At 38.6% G+C, this 22,185-nt stretch overlaps 1 protein-coding gene and 1 pseudogene across 1 annotated transcript in view; one reads left to right on the forward strand and one right to left on the reverse strand.

Annotated features, from left to right (window-relative positions):
• Positions 1 to 22,185, reverse strand: part of LOC146477755 (uncharacterized) — a 112,563-nt gene that overhangs the window by 54,644 nt on the left and 35,734 nt on the right. The window contains exons 3-4 of the mRNA XM_085113092.1: positions 8,701 to 8,793; positions 3,076 to 3,198 (exon numbers count right to left, since the gene is read on the reverse strand). Coding sequence (XP_084969218.1) covers positions 3,076 to 3,198; positions 8,701 to 8,793 — 216 coding nt within the window. The remainder of the gene's footprint in view (positions 1 to 3,075; positions 3,199 to 8,700; positions 8,794 to 22,185) is intronic.
• Positions 16,941 to 20,611, forward strand: LOC146477757 (uncharacterized; annotated as a pseudogene).

Below are 22,185 nucleotides of genomic sequence, written 5' to 3' on the forward strand. Positions count from 1 at the left end.
TAAATTTGAGTAGCTGCAGGGAAAGGAAGCTGACTGTAATCTGCTACTGAAGACTGACTTCCACCAGGAAAACCTTTAGAGGGGAATAATTTAATGTAAATGTAAATTGTAACACTATTGCACACAAACATTATGGCATTTTAGAGAAAACTTGAGGTTCACCAGGGAAAGTATAATTTTGTTTCTCCTTTTTTGTTTTGTTTTTTTTCAAATTTTGTTTCTCCTTATATTAGGTTCCAGTATCAACACGCTCATTTTCCTAACTGCATGTTCCCCATATCTTCCTTATGCAACTATTTGGGATAATTTATTTGAACATCAAGTCATGTTTCTTAGTTGATCAGTCCATTCATTCTCATGACTTATTAGTTTGATCAAATACTGAAACTGTATGGAGAAATGAGATGCTGAATTCTAATTTGCAGATGATACCTGATAGCTTTATTGTAATAATTATTGTTTTAATAAAGTGATTGCCACCTACCAAGTTCTGTTCCACTTCTCAAATGTGTTCGTGAGGCTGCAGGGAAAGGAAGCTGACTGTAACCTGCTACTGAAGACTGACTTCCACCAGAAAATCCTTAAGTCGGGTAGAGGAGAAATTGTAGGTACAAGCAAAATTATAGAAAGTGATATAGCATTGTAGAGAGTAAAATGGCTAATTGTTGCACGGCCTACTCAGATAATTTACCAAGCAGAAAACATGGCTCAGAGAAAAGCATTAATTATTGTATGGGGCAAAGAAAATTATGTTCTCACAGTAAACAAATTTTCAGAGTCAAAAATAAGGATTTTACTTTAAAACCAAAACTTAAAATCTTTTATAAAATAAATGCCATGTGACAGTTGTTGGGATTGCTCAAAATATTTCCACCTACCTTCAGTTCCACTTGTCAGATGAGTTTGAGAGGCTGCAGGGAAAGCAAGCTGGCTGTAACCTGCTACTGAAGGCTGACTTCCAACAGAAAAACCTACAAAGGGGAAAAATGTAAAAAGCACGACCTTTTTGGAGAGTAAAAGTAATTAAATATAAACATAACTGCAGCCAACAACCTTTAGACTTATTGATTTAAATAATAACAAAGCACACATGAGCAACAGCCTTGAATGCATAAATGGAGGGGGAGAAGATCATATACATGATATATATATAATTGTTTAATGATGCAGCAAGATATCTGACATGTTTTGGAAAAGCTGTGTGATCAGGTTTTAATTTGTTGTACTTGTTTTAAGTGTTTCCCCACCTACCTTCTGTTCCAGTTCTTGGATCAGTTTGAGAGGCTGCAGGGAAAGGAAGCTGACTGTAACCTGCTACTGAAGACTGACTTCCAACAGAAAAACCTTCAGAGGAAAAAGTTGTAATGAGAAAAATCATCTGATATTTCAAAAATTGTGTGCATGATAGCTTCGTTGAGCTAATTGTTTTTCCCACCTACCTTCAGTTCCACTTCTCAGATCGCTTTGTGGGTCTCCAAACAAAGCTCTCTGACTGTAACCTGTTACTGAAGACTGATCACCACCGGAAAAACCTTCAGAGGGAAAAATTGTACAAAGTACAATGTGCAATGTTGTTACAATGTTGTTACAATGTTGTTACAATTATTGCAACAACATTGTACATCATATTAATATGGTTGCATTTTAGAAATTGTAAGTCAGAAGACAGGACATACAAAACGGAAAGCATCATTTTGTTTCTCTTCACGTTCCAGTAACAACAAGCACATTTTCCTAACTGTTCTTTATATGTTTCTTATACTGCTAGTTTGGAGAATTTGTAAAGACATCAAGTCATTTTTACTTAGTTGATCAGTCCATTCATTCTCATGAATGTATGGAGAAATGTGATGTTAATCATGGTTTTGGGGTTTCAAGGGTTAAGTTACAGATACAGATCGTGCTATATGTACCACTGGGCTAATGTATGGAAATTGTCAACCAATTTAACATAAAATAAGAGAAGGTGACAATTTGGTCACTTATAGGAAAGATCTATTTTTATCAAATGAATAATGGAACAATAATAATTCCAACATTGTCATTAAAGGTTGAAAAGATAAACAAGAAAGAGTTCAACTGCCTGTTTCAGTTATCACATAAATCTTAATTCACCGATTTTTGTGTCACTTTGAGTAGCCAAAAAACATATGTGAATCGATAGAATCGTCAAAATAATGGTTCAGTTTTGTTGACAATAACCCTAATAATGCACAGAAACTAGTGTTAATTATCTTTGGCTGGGGATGACTAGGATGAAAATTGATTGCAACTTGAAAAAATTGGCCAGTTTTTTCAAGTTCCTCCTGTGTATTGTGAGGCCTTGTTAGGGTAAATTCCGACAGGCGACATGGCTCTGAAACGGCGACATAAAGGAAATGAAATGACGACGAATGACAAGACCGCTCATGTGAAATGGCGACAGCGACAATAATAGAAGCAAACTGGACAGCGACATTGGCGATTTTAACTATAAGCCAGTGACTTGATAGCATTTGGGCAAAAGAAAATGAGATTGTTTTTTCTAAAAGTTAATTGTTTTGTGAGTCTTCTGGGTGGAAACATACCGAGTTTATCCTTTCTTCCTGAGTTCGCATCTCGCCTCAGTTTGAAGACTACTGACTACTAAATTTTATCGGCAATGCTCCTGTTATCCCGGGGCAGTACGTTTCGGCGACAGAATTACGACAACGCATTTATATCGAAGAAACCTTTGGAATTTTGGAAATTGCGACATCGACATCAGTGTCATTAGATGAAATTCTGACAGCGACATGCAGCCTTTCCGAAATTGGGACATGTAAAGGTTTAAAATTCAGACGGGGGACATACAGACCCCCCCTAACAGGGCCTCTATTGTAGGGAAGTCGTCAAAAACTGCTTGTGGTTTGTTCTTCCCCGGATAAATACCTTCAGTTGATATTACCTTCTCGGTGCTCTAACAGAAATTTCATGTTAGAAAAAAAAAGGTTCTTTGTCAAATATTTGAGCCATTTTGACAAAAATATAGCAAAATTGCCGTGACAGTGTCCCTTTCATTATATTAGTACAGTATAGCTCAGGTAGTAACTTTACCTTGCCCATAATAATCCGTCCCATCTTGCCTTGGCTGCTTGGGAGGTTCTCTTTCAGGAAATGATAAAGGCCTTTTATTCTGCTTTAGTGAACTTGACTTGACTTGTGACAAACCTATTGTACCTGACAATGCCAGAAAAAGTGGCAGTGTAAGGACCACTGGAACTGTTAAGTTTCAGGGGAAGAATGTTGGCTAATTCAAGGAGAAAGTCAAAATGGGTAAGTCCATAAAAACAAACAAGCGAGACCCAGGGAGCTACTCTTAATCACCTTTATAGGCCAAAAAGTTAATTTGCACCCAGGGCAGTAAATTGAATAAATATGGTATGCGATCTAGAGAAAGCTGTTTGTGCCCAATCATATTAGGCTCCTCTACCTGGTTTGGGTCGAAGGCTGACATAGTGATGTTCATGCAGGTGTCCCAACACAAGCTGGCTGCTGCTGCTAACATCATGTTCTGGGTGGATAGTTAAGTCATGTGACAGACTGCTGATCACATGAATGCATGTTTTAAAGCAGTTTGCTGCAGCATGGAGAATGATGTGGTCACCCCATGTCCCACCTGCTGACATGTTTCTTAGGTAATCAGGCCAAGACTGATGTCCATCTACAAAGTTAAACAGTTCTGTCCCATCTTGCTGCAAGAGAAGAACATAACAATTAACAAAAAATGTCAAAGTACATTGTGCCACTTCATCCAATGATCAACTGGAGGGTAAAACTTTTCACTAATTAAAATTAACCATTGCCTCGATCCGCAACAAACCAAATTATACCGAAACATGTTAACTGTTCCATAATTTAATTAATCCAATAAATTATGCATTCAGTTGTTAATGAATAAATGAAGCATTGGATACAATGTATGATGCAATTTCAGAACTTAATAATAATAATAATAATAATAATAATAATAATAATAATAATAAAAACATATTTATGCAGGATGACCATTTCAGTCATAAAAACTGCTATCAACATGGGTCCTGCATTAAAAAAAACAACAAACAAACAAACAAAAAGCACCAAATCTAAAAAGATATATAAGAAATCGTGAAACGAGAAATCATCTATATAAAAAGAGATAAAAGGACTAAAACTAGAGTTCACATACAATTATTAAAAATATCTGCCCCTTTATAAAAAAAAACGCTCTTTTAGTCGATTTCAAATTATTTAACCCTATCAATAACTACTTTGTTCTTAATATTCCTAATATCATAATCATGAATATCATGTCGTTTAAGTTGAAAATAATTGAAAAAGTAACTCGGGGCCGTTCCCTTGCGGCACTTTTCAACCAGTTTAACAATGTGGTTTTCTCTTCCTCTGGTAAGGGTGTCCCAACCAAGGCTTGTAACCATCTGTTCGATGGACAAATGGGCAGTATTCAATACTATTCTACCACCTCATCTTTGTAAACATTCCAGACCTTCTTCATTCCCTTTACCACATCTATGGAAAACAGCACCACAATAATCCAAAATTGGAAGAATCATCGATTTAAACAATCTATTCGCTGATTCAGTTGTTAATGAGGGTCGTACTCTTGAAAAAATCCCCAGCATCTTGGAAACTTTCTTCTTTACATAATCGATATGCTGATTCAGAGAAAGGCTGCTGTCCAATATTACGCCAAGATATTTAAAGGCATCACAATGTTTCACAGATTCTCCCTCTAAAGCTATATCGATCCCTTTGATGCCCTGACGATGTAGTCTCTGTTGAACTTTGCTTGGCTTTAAGCATCCACATGATATCAGCCTTTGAGTAATGTACCAACTGCCCAAGAAATAGCAACCATTTTAGAATTGACTTCTGCCTTTTATCTCGAAAGAAATATTTTCAGTCAGTGGCACAGGCATATTGTACTCGGAAAAAGAAAATCTGAATTCTCCTCCCGAACAGAGTTGAACCTTTGACCTTCCATTTGGATGTTATAGCACGATCAGCTACAGGAGACTTGTGGGAGCTAAGGCAATTAAGGACGGTGCCTACTATTGTTACTGCGCATACGTTCTGCGCATCTCGAGATACTCGGGTTTCCTATGGGTGGTGCCTACTAATACAGGGATAATTTTGCGCGGTTTAAAACTATACGGAGAAAGCAGAACTTAGCAAGTGCTTTTGGTATCTCAAAAGAAAATTGGGGGTAACCATGCATTTTTCAGAGATAACTAAGCTTCAATTTAGGAAAAAAATCCCATACATTCCTTTATATTTTGGCGCTTTTTAAAGAAATTATGGCTTAATTATCTCTGAAAAATGCGTGGTTACCCCCAATTTTCTTTTTGGATTCCAAGAGGCCTTGCTAAGATCTGCTTTTCCCGCATAGTCATAAACCGCACAAAAATACTTCGGTATTAGTAGGCACCGTCCTTAAACTACATTCGTGCAGTGACAAACATCTGCATACTGCTAGGATTTGAATGTGATAATTATTGTGTTTATCTAATGAATTCACAATAAAGGTATATTTTCCAGTCAGCCACTTTTGCATACTCTAAAAAGAAACTTCAACGTCTCCCATTTTATTGCTTTGCTAATTGATTTCTATAACCATAAAAAGGAACCAAACTCACTTGTTTGACATTACCAATACTACATTGTAACTTACCAGTGTAGGGTTCTCCTTGAGGTATTGGACTATGCACTGCCTCAATACTTTGTGAGAGATTTGGATTCCTTTCACCAGGTTCAGTTGTTCTGATAATGCATAGAACATGCAATTCCCTGCTCCTTCATTATCAGAAATTGCGAAGCCTTTGTCTGAAACAGTTTTCTTTAACTCCTCTAAAAGTTGTGTCTTGCCGATGATCTTGCCTGCATCATGTCGCATTTGCTCAAGACCACGGAAAATTTGTCCAGCTGTCATAACTAAAAAGCAACCAATAAAAGGAATAACAAGTGTATTTCAGGACAAGAATCCTATAATTATAGTTATAGAGTATACAAGTATCAAAAATCTAAATATTATTTAACAAAGCAAAAAGACACGCACAGCTAACAGTTTTTGCAAATGTTACATGTACATGTTGGCAAAATTGTTGTCAGTGATACAGTACCGCCTGAATCCATATGCACATTGGCACGCGTGAACCGCAAGGGCAGAAGGTGTGAAGGCCCGCACGGTTCACGAGACGAAACCGTGCAGTTCATGAGACGAAACCGCGCAGTTCACGAGACGAAACCGCGCGGTTCACGAGAGGAAACCTAGGTTGAATATTTCCCACGGTCAAAAGGACAAGGCCCAAACACAATAGCATCTTATAGCCTATTGTGATTTTTTTGTTTTCTGTTGAATAGATTTTTTTATCAAGTAAACCGCATGAAACATGAAACGCCGCCTTGAAATGCTGCCGGTCTTTGGAATCGTCGCGTAGGGGACTATTATAAATCTTGGGACTGTTTAAGGTGCATGGATTTCCACCCTCGCGTAATTCAACATACACAAACCGTCCATGCATTTTCTCTAGCCGTTTAAACTCAAGCGGATTTTCGTAAACAGATCCGGGAAACAGATCGAGCGCGCGATTAACGGATTTGCTTTTCTCCAATGAATGTTGCATGACTCGCGCAACATGCGTTACCCGTAATATGGTGAGTTCCTCAAGTAATGAAGTTTGTATCGAAATGTTTCAAGTAAATCAAAATTTAAAGGAATTCATTACCTTTAGATAAAGAAATATCCTGGCGAAATATCCTTCCTCTCTTTCAAAAAAAATTATCAATGTTTTATTATTGACGTTGCAATTGCGATGCGCTTTATGTCAGTTTCGAAAAGTAAGCGTCATCATCTTGTCCGCTTTTGCATGGTGCAAGCAATGTCGTAATTTGCTTCTAATCCATGCTTTCGTGTATTCACTTACCTAAGCGGCCAAAAATAATATTTTTGTGTGTACTTTTCTTGTATGAAATCGAATCAAATCGATCTTCTTATTAAAAAAAAATACAAATAAAAAAGCAACGTTTTCGGGATGAATTTAAATTTCATTTAGGACTCTCTGCAATAATACATGTACCTTCAGGAATTCACACATGTGTCAGACGATCGAAGACGGCTTCGCATAAATTAACTTTGTAGTTTGAACTGCCGATCAACAAACAAACATCGAACTTCGGCCTACACTGACCAAAAAGCCTCGTTCAAGATCTCTTTTTGAAGCTCTCAAAATGCTCTATTTTCATAAATACATATCAAATTTGGAAATGTTTTGCGAAAAAAACTAAATGCATGTATAGTCCCAAGTCATTCTATGCAGTTTGTTCACACATCAAGAACAAAAGGATACGATAATAAACTCTGCCGCTTGTGGTCGCATAATTGCGCTACTGTTCCATTCCTTTGAAGTCGCTTTAGGTCCTCATCCAAAAGATCTCACCTTTTTCCAAACGAATGAAACCGAACTTATTCAACACGCTTTCGGTGGCTCCCGAAGTGAATAACCAAAGGACTAAAAACGAGCCTTCAAGCTACAAAATCCAGCGGTTTTTTCCCATTTCTGAATGACACACTTAAATCAATCTCGTACCCAGAGTCTTCAGGCTTTTTGGTCAGCGGGGCAACGCCGGGAAGACTCTGGGGACATCGAATTTTATTACCGCATGATTTCTGCGGTAAAACAATGACAACCGTTACGGAACAGCCAATCAAAAAAATTGAATTTTTTCGATGTCCCCAGAGTCTTCCCGGCGTTGCCCCGCTGACCAAAAAGCCTGAAGACACTGGGTACGAGATTGCACTTAAATCGGAGTGAAGTTGTAATGCGAACGAAATTAATCGAAGCGTGACAACACTGACAACGCTTCATTTGCCATTTTCGATCAAGTTGTTTAAAAAATTTCGAGTTCTGCAAGGATACTTTGATAGCAGATTTACTGAGCGATAAATAATAAGTTATACGTGAAAAAGTCGAAGTTTAACTTCAAAGTCGTTCGTTTTGACGTAAGCTTTGATCTCGAGTGACAGTAACTCAAGCCGTGAGCAATGCATCGATGAGATCACAAGAGGTGGCTGTGGTTTCCGTGAAAATCTCTTGGGTAAATGTGACCTGATAACTAACAATGAAACATAAACAAAGAGCAAACAAAGGCAATTAAGAGCACGAAGGTGCGGCCATTGAAGAACGCGTGATTCCCTAGGTTTCGTCTCGGTTTTGCCTCGTGCTTCGTTCGTTCCTCTCGAGGTGGACGCAAGGGCAAAACGCGTGCACTGCCCTTGTGTCCACCTTGTCAAACCCACGGCCGATGTACATATGGATTCAGGCGGTACTGTAGTTGTCATTAATAAAAATAGTAATTCACACCAACCTTCTGTTCCACTTCTCACACGAGTTTGATAACCTGCAGGGAAAGGAAGCTGCTTGTAACCTGCTACTGAAGACTGACTACCACCAGAAAACCCTGCAGAGGGGAATTGAACAATTTTGTAACATTAAGAAGAAATATGCATCAACAGTGATTTCAGTAAAGAACAACTGTATAGACAGCAGTCTGCAACATTTACATAAATGCAGGAACAAAGGTCAAAAACATACATCAAAAAGCTTATAGTTTAATATTATATTTGCAGATACTACCTGATAGCTTACTTGTAACTGTTTTGATAAAGTGATTCATGCGTACCTTCTGTTCCACTTGTCAGATTAGTTTGTGAGGCTGCAGGGAAAGGAAGCTGACTGTAACCTGCTACTGAAGACTGTCTTCTATCAGGGAGACCTTCAGAGGGGAAGACTGTAATAAGCAAAATTATACAACATAGTATCTTAGGAGTGTAAAGATACACAGTGCTTGAATCAGCAACATCAACATACAGTGATGTACATCATGTACTGGACTTTATTAGTGCATTGTACCCCAGACCACTATCACAGACCATTGCATTAACCGACTGGTTGGCTCAGTTGGTAGAGCACCGGGCTCCCGTGCGGGAGGTCGCGGGTTCAAACCCCGGCCGGACCAACACTTAGGGTCTTTAAATAACTAAGGAGAAAGTGCTGCCTTTGTAATAACATCTGCAAACGGTTAGACTTTCTAGTCTTCTCGGATAAGGACGATAAATCGTAGGTCCCGTCTCACAACCCTTGTTCATGATTACTTTGTGGGACGTTAAAGAACCCACACACTGTTCGCAAGAGTAGGGGACGTAGTTCCCGGTGTTGTGGTCTGGCCTTCTATCTTTCACAGTCATGCTTGGGTTAAGTGGGTGGGTGGGTGAGATCGAATATGGACCGATAGCGGCTGCCAGAGGCGCCTTCACATGCTGACGTCCGATCTCACCCCACAGAAATGTAAACCGCCATGAGACTTGGTGATATGTGCGGTACCAATTCAAAGCATGCAATAATATGGGAATTATTAAGCTTGTTAATGTTCCATCCAACATCCAAGTTGTGAAAATTTGTCTTCTGAGTTGTTACTTCCAAAATCCAACATCCAAGTTGTTTGATCTGATATTAGGACTGAAAATTTGACATCATGCACTGAGTTGTGAGAATGTGACATCTGAGTTGCTAACCTCTGGCATTCAAATGCAATCCTTCGAAGCCCTGATCACACATGTAAGTCTCATACATTATGCCAACCATAAACTTTTGTCAGTAAACAATACTTGGGAGGCACCTTCACATAGAAAGGCTTTGTAAATCTGGTCTTTTTAGACCACAGGACACATCAGCCATTATTAATGCAACAAAGGAATTTTACCTGAAATGATGTTCATCATTCTTTGCACAAGTAACCTGCACTGCTCCTCCCAGCTGTAAACCTTTGCATACTCTTCACGGATAGACTTCATTTCCACAAGTCGTACATTTCTTCTTTTCTGACGGACACTCCTGATTGCCTCAGCCCACCTGTTAGGATCGTCTGAATCTACTACACAGATTGAAGCATGGGGCACATTCTTAAGAGCTTCTCCGAGACCAGAGTTGCCACTTACAAGCACAGGAAGACCAGCAGATAAAGCTTCAAGAGCAGGCAGACCAAACCCCTCAGATCTTGATGGCATTATAGCAAGATCTACCTCACAAAACTGCTCAGCCAACTGCTCTCTTTCTTTGAAACCACGTACAACAAGTTGATCACGGGAAATGCCTTGCTGGAGCAACATTTCTGCTACTTGCTGCTCTCTTCCACTTTGTACTCCGACAACCTTCAGTTTGTAGGACTGTGACATGTCCTTCAACTTTGCAATTGCCTGAGCAGCAATGTCATAACCTTTCAGCTGCAAGTCTTCACTGTCACCACTCCCTAGCAAAAGAACAGAAAATGTTCTTCTTTCTTCAGAAGCTTGCTTTACATCAGCAAACTCAGAGAAGATGCCTGGGGTGAGGTTGAGAACATTTTGATCTTTCTGAAAGGGACGCAGATATCCTGAGAAAGCTTCCGCCAGCTTGGGTCCAACTGCTACAACTTGATCAGACAATTCACAGAGTTTGACTTCTAATCTGTGCTTTTCCTCTCCTTTAGAAACAGCATCTACATTGGTTTTGAACATTCCAAGCTCTTCGGGGTCAGTATGGACAACCTGAATCCATTTACAATCATATTGGCGTTTTATCAGTTGCACTTGTTTTCCGAGTTGGACTCCATGTCCAATCACACAGTCCACAGCATGATGAGCTGGTAGAGAGGACAACCAAAGATCTGGATGTATACCATGCAGTTTTTCTGCCTCAATGAGGTGGACATTGTGACTAGCAGCAACTCTTTTATCCTTTTCACTGCATTCAGGGAGATAGACACTGACTTGCACATTAGGGAACTTTGCCAACTGAATGGCAAGCTCTCTATTGATGGTTGACACTCCTCCTTTTGTTGACCTCCATTCACTGCTTAGAAGAGTCACTCTCAATGTTCTTCCGGAGGACAAACTTGGAGCTTCCTCGTCATGACCTTCCTGTGATGTAGAGGCTATGTTAAGAAAGGAGGACACCTAAAAGACAATTATATTTACTGATAAGCTGCCAGCATTGTGTTTCCTTCTCAACTCAATTAGTTAAGGCAAAGGGTTAATAAACAAAGAATATTGGGCAAATTATTATAAATATGCAGATATCCATTTCCTGCTTTGAGAAAACAGTGTTTTGCTTGAAGTCAGGAGGTAAAACTTAACTTGCAGTTGCAAAAACATTCTGGAATATTTTGGCATGTCTTAACTGGAATGTAAAAACAAACAAATCCACTGATTCCCTTAAAATTGACGAACCCCACCTTCATCTTCAAAATCAACCCATTCTCTTCATGACTGTCTGCACAAGATTGGCTGATCAGCCAGGAGTCATATATAACATGAATTTGAGAATTTACTGAAAGTTTGAGGTTTGGGGAAAATTGGCAGACAGCATATGAACAGCATACCATATGTGTTCACTGCAACGTGCTTACTAGTAGGTCTGTAACCGAGGCTATGTACAGATTATTGTATCTTGTTTTACATCAAAACTCACTGTGTGTATAGGGCTTTTTTGTTCAGCATTCGATTAAGGGTGGACCAAATTTAAATTAGCAGGAACCACATGGTAAATTTGCTCTCAACCTTTTGTATACAGCCAAAAAATAGCCAGGATAAAGCATAATTATACAAATGTAATTGGCAAGTAATGGTCCCTGCATCCATGCTCTAACAAAAACCCTGCTGCGTGTAAGTTAATAAAACAATAACTATTAAACTAAAGGATTTTCAACGTTTCTAAATACTACATGTACACAAATCAGTCATAAACTTGTTGCAGGCTGAATCCCTGTCATCATATGCCAATCTTTACCTGTCACTTTACCTGTTATTCTTTAAAAAGTTATGTTCACTGAAACATAATTAGAAATACTGTTTCTTCAGTTTGCTATTCAAAATCTATTTTTATGAAATCTCCTTCACAGTACAAAGCCAGCCAAGTTGTTTAATATATGAAATCCATTAATTTGTCAATTGACAAAATTAAGTAGCATGTTGTTATCTATTACTTCACACCACCAGTTCACTGTCACATCCAGAAGAATTTAAGGTTACAGCTGATCATAACAGACAACAAAGTTTCCCCTTAAGGCCAACGATAATACCTTTGATAGCCTTGACATCACAGGAAGCCTTGTTGATTACTGAAACTGAAAAAAAAAAAAAAAATAGAGAATCATGCAAACATTTAGTAGGAACTGTGATTTTAATTTAGTTTAGATTTATAATTATGCACAGGAAAAATTTTGAAAGTTCCAATAAGAAACTAAAAAAATAAAAATAAAAATTGATTGACAGAAGCAAACAAAAGAGGGAGATGGGGAGAACTCTTATTAGGTGAATCTGTTTAATCTGCTTACCCACAAGATGCCCTAAACTGATTACAGAGATAGTGGCAACAAATACATTGTACAGTCAAACAGCATCAGGTTTTAAAACATACTACTGTACCCTTAGTTTCTTCTTTCCTCATAACAGATGTACCGACCAAAATGCTTTGACTGTATTTCAGACTTCTCTATCATCCATACAACAACGCTAATTAATATTAATATATAAAAAGTAGGAAATTGCTGGTTTCAATGTTGTAACTTACTAAATCATACTCCAAGAACATTTTGCACATCTTGAGCCAACACTTTAACACTTGAACTGATAGATAAACTGAAATCAAGAATAGAAAAAACACAAACAAAGGTAAGTTAGATGTATTCCCCTGCACATTAATTAATAGGGTTGCAGCTAAAAGTGACATGACAATGAGATCTGTCGAGGTTTATCAAAACCATCATTAGTAATGAACAAAATTTATTATTTTGTATTTTTTTTTTGTTTCAAACCTAAATTTCAGCAATTTTGTCAAAGCACTGAAGTGGCCGGTATGACTTAAATCTCTTGGAATGACCACCCTTACAACTGACCATTTCCCTTTGAAGCAGCCATTATCAGGAAACCCCATGAAAACCAACCACACAGTCTCAGTAAATAATAATGAACATAGTATCATTATTTATTTTACAAACTCTTGGAAGTGTCTATATCTAATGCTAATGACATGTTCTTAATGTCAATTCTCAAAGGAAATGTAACCATTCCATTTGCCTCAAAATGTTGGATAACAGAGAAAATATTTGAGAACCTGATTCAAATTAGTCGAAGCCACGACCTTCCGCACACATACATTGTATCAGATGATGGTCAAGTGAGCTTAATGTCCCTGCTCACCTCTTGTGTTATGAGGTTTGTGTTACAAGGCAGTAGCTGCATACATCATGAATAACGAATAAGAGAGTATAACACTTGGGATCATTACAGGTCCACCAGTGACATATTTATACAATTTTTAACATGTATGAATAGTGAAAGGTTATTGAGTTTCAACTACAAAATATTAATTTATTGACACTCCCCTTTTGTAGAGCTCGTCAAAAGGAACTGTTAATGTTGATTAAGAAGTTATAAATTGTATTATGTTTGTTGAGGAAAATACGTTTGGTGTTGAGATGCTGCAATGTTTTTTTTTTATTTTATTTTAAATTTCTTATTTAGCTAGATGCTGGCATGTTTATATTCCTGCCAAACTGCCCTTGAAGGGTAGGCTGAAGTGGTGACAGTAATGTGGGAAAGGAGTTGCTGAATACTCTTGAGATTACCTGGGCAAGCATTGTACTATTGATAGCTGGAGTTGACACAGGTGGAGATGCAGCGGAGGTTGAAGCTGGGGTTGTATGTACAGGTAACCATGACGACATGAGGACAGATGTTGAAAGATTTTTTTATGGGGGGGAGAGGGAGGGCATTGCTTTTACTGGTGATGAAGACAGTCATTAGACAAGGTACAAGTCACGAGGATCATGCAGGCGTCTGTTCTATATTATAAAAATTAATTCCACCATTATTCCTCGTGAAGCGAGGGCTGAAGGCCCAAGTGTAGCGAGGTTACATGTAATAAATTTGTAAGGTGGAAGGCCCAAGCAGAGCTAAGCCGTGCAAATTCGAGCAAAAAATATATTTTATTTGTATATCGTTACAGGTGTCTGTGCTGTTGCCTGGTTCAAGGTCCATACTCTACAGTTGTACCAGTCTCAGTCCATACTGAAAGCACACTGTTTCAACCAATCAGCACGCGCCTTATATCGAAATTTTATTATAAATGATAACAAAGAAGCAAGAGCAACAGAAACTTATCCATTCCCTAAACACATTTTCTGGACATCCAGCCATTAATCAACACCTCTTATTAACTGGGCTCAAGGTCCATAACGTAAGTTGCACCAGTCTCAGTCCATACAGCATGGACTGAGAAAATGAGATTACTAAGATATTTATTATATCTCTGAGGTTAATCGGGCGCGAGAAAAAGGAAACTTTCAAATTTAGTGAGCTGTACAGTGAAATACAGCCTGCAAAATTGACCAATCAAACTGCTCGTACTAACTGATACAATAAAACCCAATATGGCATGAATTTTGACATGCAATTGGAAAACATTGACGTGTGCATGATTGCAAAATAATAACAATAAATTATTACATTCTCAGCCTCGGATATTGCATTTCTAGCGTTCAGATTGGTTCACTAAATCCCGGTTATCAGCTCATATACTGTAGTTTGATCTTACATGGAAAATGAATGCCCCAGATGTCGCTAAGCTAATTTTTTTTTTTTTCGGCGGGAAGCGAAAGTTTCTTCGGAAAAATGTAGAAAAGAAAAAAAAAAAAAAGAAAAGGAAGAAATACCAAACAACGCCATCTCAATGTAACAACAATAAAAGCCACAAAGTTCGGTATGACACTATTTAATGGTACGTATCTCTTTAGTTTCCTTTAAAATCAGAAAAACTGCACGATTTTACGATTTAGATCACATAAACTTAACAACAACAACAACAACAATAACAACAGATTACCTTCAAAAATTTCAGGATGACTTGCAAATCATGGCGGTAAGAGGTTAAAACCGACCTTAGAAATTTCTCAAGAAGAGCTTAATGCCTGCCTCTATGTTTCTCAGGGTTTTCATATGAAAAGAAGTACCAGGAGGAAATGTGAAAGTAGCCAGAGGACAATTGCACCGCATTAGCGGTGCTGTGCAGCGAAAGCCGCACGGGGAGAGGGTGCGGGAGGGGGATACCCCCTCCTGCTAGGGGTGGGGGGGGGGGGGGTGTCACGGCAAATTTTTAAATTTTGCATACCCAGAGATGCATAATTATTTCTGGTACATTTTCAGGGCAAAAAAGTGTTCGTTTGGAGGTCATTGTAAACTGAATTATAAACAAGAGTTTTCTTCAAAATATCACTAAGAGAAATGCAGCAACGATTTTTATTCAGTCGACACATGGCTTGCTGAAATCTGAATTGAGTACTGACTACTTTTACTTCACTTAGACGTATTATTTATATAAAATGTTACAATGGTTTTCATACAATTGATCAATCACTTGATCAGCATTTCTATCAATAATCATCACAATAGCATTACATGGTTGTGGTATCCACCTTTTCATCTGTGATAGCAATATGACTTTCTTGAAGGAAGCGATGTCAAACCCAAATGTACGGACTGTGCTCGCAGGTGCCACACGTATAATTCGCCTACCGGCAAGATGAGAAGGGTAAAAGCGGGCGTCAAACAAAAGAAAATACGCGGAACCTCAAACAGCTTCCGGTTCATGTTAAATGTCGTTGAAACAACCCAAAGACAAGGCTGGATAGTAGTTAATGAACATGAAGAAGATGTATATAACTTTTTTAATAGTTATATAAATCTGGGCCCCTGGCAAAAATATCCACATCCGTAATCAGCTACGTTATTGACATACATTCATACTTTAGAGACAAAAAGTACCTGGCGCAAACCCTTAAAGTAGCCGGTGACTTGCGTTGGGCGTCGGGTGCTTTTGAAAACCCTGGTTTCTATGCATTTACGAGGACTCCAGTTACAAAAGTTCATCTATGAAATCCGTACAAGTGGCGGCTGTATCAATTCTGTCGCTCGGCACTACTCAGCAAAACATTTGCACAAACGTGTACAGCTCTTACGCTTCTCGATAAGCTCAAAGTTTAAAAACTTGCATTGAATGCTTGTCTCAGTGAGGTTGTACCTCGTACACTTGGACGTGCCGTAAGTGTTTTAAAACGTCTGTGAGGAATTCAGTTCAGCGTAAAAAAGCCATCCTTGATCCCTTCCTTCGCTCGGCACCACACAGCAAAACATTTGCTCAAAGGTGCACAACTATTACGCTTCTCGACGAGCTGGAACTTCAAAAGCACTTGAATGCTTGTCTCAGAAAGGTTGTAACTTGTACATTTAAACGTTTCTTGAATTTGAGATGTCCGACTGTGTCCAATCTTCTTCGCTTTCGATTTTTCATTCAACTCTGTTTGCAAAGAGCTGCACGTGTCATGTGATCATTAAGTTTCGCGCGTTTTGGTTGGACATTGCCTCAAAATCTGGTCGTTTTAATTTGAAAGAAATTTGTACTTAAAATACCCAAACGCGGAGAATTAAATAAAACAATTATTCCATTCGCGCTTGTTGGATATGAGCTTGGTTATAGCCAACTTGGCGCTTCGCGCCTCATTGGCTATTTACCATCTCATATCCAACCCGCGCTCATGGAATAATTGTTAATTATTGATCTAAGATAACAATTAAGGATTTTGAGGGACCACAGACAACTGCAGAAGGTGGAGGAACATGGTTTTAGCATCAACAGTCATTTGGATCATCTTTGATCAACATTGCAGAATTGAAGACAGTAACTAGCAAGATTTCGCACAGCCCCATACTTTAATTATGCAGACATTTTACAACTTAAACACTATTCATGCTCGTTCTTTGTGTAACAGGTATGACAGCGACACATGTATAATTTTTGGGGGGGCTGTGTGGAAATCTTTCCCAATAGTGTGTGTGCGGACACGTGACCCTTGATTTACCGTCCGCCATGTTGGAGGACCACTTTGATGGGTTTTCCCTGTGTTTACCATTCAGAGTGCGGGCATCGCAAGTGCTTTCAAGATATACCTCGCATTTTCCTTTCCTTCCTTGTGAATTAAAATCGGAAAGGTAGCTAATTTACAGTGCCCTTTGGTCATTTAAGGTATATTTCAACCACAAAGCTCCTTTATATCGATTTTTTGAGCCCTATTTTTTTCAATTTCTAAAACCGATTATTCCGCTCACTTTGTTTTGTCGGCCCGATTACTTTTAAATTTGAAAACATGATCCCGGTGTTGAAAATCGGTGAAACTAATAAAAATTGGTTTTAGTGCAACAGTTTCTTATAAATTGGGATCATTTTCATTTTCGACATGACTACGAGTGAAGAAATCATGACAAAAAATTGTAAAATCTACCAGTCTCACGGCGTATCTCTGCGCGATTTGTCTCGGTTCATTGATTGCACGCTACAATTTGTCTGCCTGAATTTTTTTATTCGAATTTAAATGGTTTCTATGAGAAAAATTGCCTTGATCCACGCGCGTTTCAGTGCAAGCAGCCTTCAAACGATCAAACTAGAGTGTGAATTGGTCTTGTTGATATAATGCCGTCGTTTTGTTTAATTGTTGGTTGTGGGAACAAAAGCGACAAGTGTCCGAATGTAGCGTTTTGCCGTGTTCCGAAAGTTTTAACAAACCAAGGAGAACAAACGGAAAGATTGTCATCAGAAAGACGTACTCTTTGGTTAGCGGCAATCAGCAGAGATGACTTGACAGAAAAGATTTTAGAAAACGACAGAGTTTGTGGGAAACATTTTATCAGTGGCAGAGCAGCCCAACTTTGGGATAGATTCAATCCCGATTGGATCCCAACTGTGCACCTTGGTCACGAGAAAAAATCAATCGACGAAACAGCAAAATCACAAGCTAATCTGGAGCGTAGTGCCAGAATCAAGGAGCGCAGAAAACGTAAAGCCGAAAGAGAAGAAAAGGAAAAAGTGAAAGTTATGAAACTGGAGGAGGCTAGCGAGCCAGTTGAAGCGTTAATTGATGACATCGAAGATGTTACAGCTGATATGAGAGAGTTAAAATTAAAACATGTTGCCACAAATACAGACGAATCTGCCTGTCTAGCTGGTCGGCAGGGGGTGCCGGGACAAGTTTACGATGAAGAGTATTTTTGTAATGATGATGACAAGGTCAGATTTTACACTGGATTGCCTTCATACGAGATTTTGATAAAAACATTTTCCTTTATTGCTCCTCACGCAACTAGGCAATTCTCCCGTGCTCGCTTAAGCAAGTTTCAAGAATTTATTATGGTCCTTATGAAATTACGGCTAAACGTACCTCACCAGGATCTCGCCTATCGGTTTGGTGTATCTCGATTTGTTGTTTCAAGAGTCTTCAATTCATGGATCGAGGTAATGGATATTCGCTTGTCTCCTTTGATAGTGTGGCCTGAGCGCAAAGACCTTCAGAAAACCATGCCGAAATGTTTCATAGATGCATTTGGCCTAAAAACAACTGTGATTATCGACTGTTTTGAGATTTCATTGACAGGCCTACCAATTTGCTGGCAAGGGCACAAACATTTTCTAATTATAAGCACCACAACACCGTTAAGGTGCTCATTGGCATTACCCCCCAAGGATCAATTTCATTTGTCAGTAAAGCATGGGGTGGTAGGGCATCAGATAAGTTTGTAACTGAAAACTCTGGTTTCCTTACAAACTTGTTGCCTGGAGACTTAGTTCTTGCAGACAGAGGGTTCACTGTCCATGAAAGCGTATGGTACTACCAGGGAAGCTTAAATATCCCTGCTTTTACCAAAGGGAAAAGTCAGTTAGATCCAATCGATGTGGAGAAGACAAGAAAAATTGCAAACGTACGAATACACGTGGAAAGGGTGATTGGAGTTTTGAGACAAAAATACACTATTTTGCAAAGTACATTACCTACAGATTACCTCACATGCAGGAAAAAAGAAGAGAAGGAAACCCCTTTGATTGATAGAATCATCAGGGTATGTTCTGCATTAGTGAATCTGTGCCCTCCAATCATACCATTTGACTAAAACTCACTCTTTGTAAGTGAACTAAACATGGCTTTGCATTTCAATTTGGTACACCTATTGAAAAAATAATTGATAATGCTCATAATTCTAGGGTCATAACATTAATGCAATGCTATAATGTCCTGATTGACATTGTCCCTTATTTTATCAGATATCAGAAATATTGCTGTAAGGTATTTTAAACATCTTCTAATTTCAACAAACTTAGATTCATGTTGAAAATTTTAAAACTCTCAAGATCACTGTGAACATTGCCACGTTTGACATAAGAGTCAAACTCTTTCGCATCAATGCAGTAGGGACACTTAACCTCACCCAACCCAAGGCCACAACAGTCATACAGTCATAGGAACAAATGAAATCGGGAGTGGCATGCAAAAATGGGTAATCTTTGTTTATGAATGTACCACACTTGACTGCTTTAAAGTTGTTATGTTTTGCCTTCATCTGCTTTTCATATTCAGCGATTGCCACTGTTGCCAACTCTTCATGTTTGCAGCCATGCCTTGTAGCTGCAGAAGGGAAGTTAAACACGTCGCGATAACAAATTGTTTTGATAAGAGATTGTGATGGCTGTGCAGGATCAGTGTGACATGCTGCATGCCATTGAGATGCACCAATTCGTCCAGCCCTGTGATGATAGAAAGCACTGCTTTTTGCTTGGTTTATGTTTTCTTTGTCAATCATTTCTATTCGCTCATTTGTGAGGCTTTATATTTCAACTTTGTAGCACTGTTCTAGTAGCTCAGTATAATTAAGGTTTATGTATTTCTCATCAAATAAATCTCGGATAGATGGTATCCCTCTCGTTTTGAGATAAATTCATCTGCATATGTTTCTACTAAACTTAGACAAACAGGTTTGACTTTGCATTCATTGAGAGAACTGTACAACTGTTCAAGTTCATCCTTAGTTGGTTGCTGCACTGACCCCTGTACTGTAGGTGATTCTTTTATCCCTGTAGAGGATTGATCACTGTTATCATTCTTGCCACACAAACTAAGATCGTTTAAAGACTTCTCCAGGCTGCCTTCAGTTTTCTTGCTGAGGAAAAGTTGATGTCATTAACTCTGGCGTAATCAGCCTTTTCAACATAACTTGGCAAAATCCAGCCACACTTAACCTGCGTACACGCTAACCTTCCGTTTTGTCTGGTGACAACTTCAAGATAGAAGAGTACACTTGCTATATGTGAGCAACACTCACCCAGGCCAGCCATACACCCTGCACAATGTGCTGACATCACAGTACCTTATTCGTTTGTTATAATCCACAATTGCACTAGTGGTTCATTCAGTCTCTGCGAATGTCTTACTTTGGCCAACACCACAAACCTCTTGTTAATCATACATCCAAGGACACTGGAAATGAAGCCACTAACCATCTGGTTGTAAGCTTGAAGGCTTCTGTAAGCTTTAAATTGTGCGTTGGAATAAATCTAGTATCGAGCACAAGATACGAAAGTAAGTTTTAAATCCATGGATTCAACTGGTGGAAGGCATTTCTCGCTCAACGTTTTAGCTGGGATGAGAAGCAGATCTATACCAATCTCAGAAATTTTATCGAGATACCTATATTTTACCTTGCCTTCAAGATTTTCGCTATAATTTGAGAGCATCAGAGGCTCAACCCCTGTTGTTTCAGTCGCCATTTTGATTACGTAAGTCCTCCAACATGGCCGCCAGTAATTTTGTGACGTCATCCGCACACACACTATAACTTGCACCAGAATTTTTGGAGACAAAGTTTGCAGTATTATTTTGAATCATTTCAAGGCTTTACAATGTATCTCTTAGTCTAAGATCAACAAATTACGGACGTTAATTATTATTCGTGGTACAAACAACGCGCCTTTATAAGGAGCCTGGCCATGCGTGACTAGCCATGCAGATCAGGGTGGCGTCTGTAACTGCGTCATAAAATATTACAAACAAAGAAGAAATGCTTGATCATTTTTGATAGAAACGTAGACTTGAACTTACTGTTAGCATTCTGCGATAAATATAACCTAGCAAGACTTTCTTCGGAGACATTTCAGTGAGCTTGATTAATTTGCATGTGTCCACCGACATAGCGTGCCTCATCCTTTTCAACGCGAACTTCATTTAATCAGAGCCACGCAGGCACCGCGATCAAGTTAAACTTAACCCAAAGAAGCAGTTAAAAGCAATGTAAAACGTATTCGTTATTAAGTCAATAGTAAGATTACCAATTTCAAGCAACAATCTCTGCAATAACATGTAAGCTTAATTCCAACGCGAAGCCTCCATGAACAATAAGACTTGATTAATCTAATCTCGAGCTTTTACAAAACACTAAGACCCATCTTCATTGAAAGATTAAAGTGGATATTGAATCGAGGGTTGTTTGAAAGTTTAAAATGAAGCTAAAGAAAGCAAATTATACACGCTATATCCACTTTGTCGAACACTTACCTTCGACACGTACAAATTCGCCAAACAATCAGCTTCACGATCCAGGAAAAAGTTTGCCCACAGCCAAGGTCCATGAAGTTGATTCGACTCGCTACATCTCGGTAAAATTGGTTTTATCACCCCATGATTGCAATATTAATAGCAAAAGTACGAGTAAATTATGTTTTAACGCAAGAAGGCAGACGAAAACCTTCTTCGTTTCCTCCTTCTCAGAATGCACGCTTTGATGGAGAACGGTTTTTTCCCGGGTTGGTTTCGTTTTCCAAATATGGAAGTGATGTGATTTGCAGGATTGGAAAGTCGGGACAAATGGACTTACGAAAAAGGGAAAGCGGAATTCTCGTGCATTTCGTACTTATTGTCATAAATTCGGTTCGTTATACTTTCTTCGTGAAAGAAATTTTCTTTCAACTATTTTGTTTTATGGACATAATTCTTAGGCTACACATGTATCCTGAAAATATGTATTCTGTCCCATCACTGAAAATGCAGAAAATCCGAATCCCCGGCAAATTGATAACAATAAAAGGAAAAAAAAAAATCTAAAAGTAGAAAAGAAAGTGCAATCAAATCCTGACTCATTGAGTGCTTTCCTCTCTTGGGTATTTCAATTTCTTGATACATTTTCAGCTTGTATATGTAAAGTAACTCTGATGTGTAAAGTGGACAAATCTTCCGTCTTGCTCTGCTAACGTCTCT

Source organism: Pavona decussata, unplaced genomic scaffold (assembly GCF_977016875.1).
Source record: "Pavona decussata unplaced genomic scaffold, jaPavDecu1.1 SCAFFOLD_69, whole genome shotgun sequence".
NCBI classification, from domain to species: domain Eukaryota; kingdom Metazoa; phylum Cnidaria; class Anthozoa; order Scleractinia; family Agariciidae; genus Pavona; species Pavona decussata.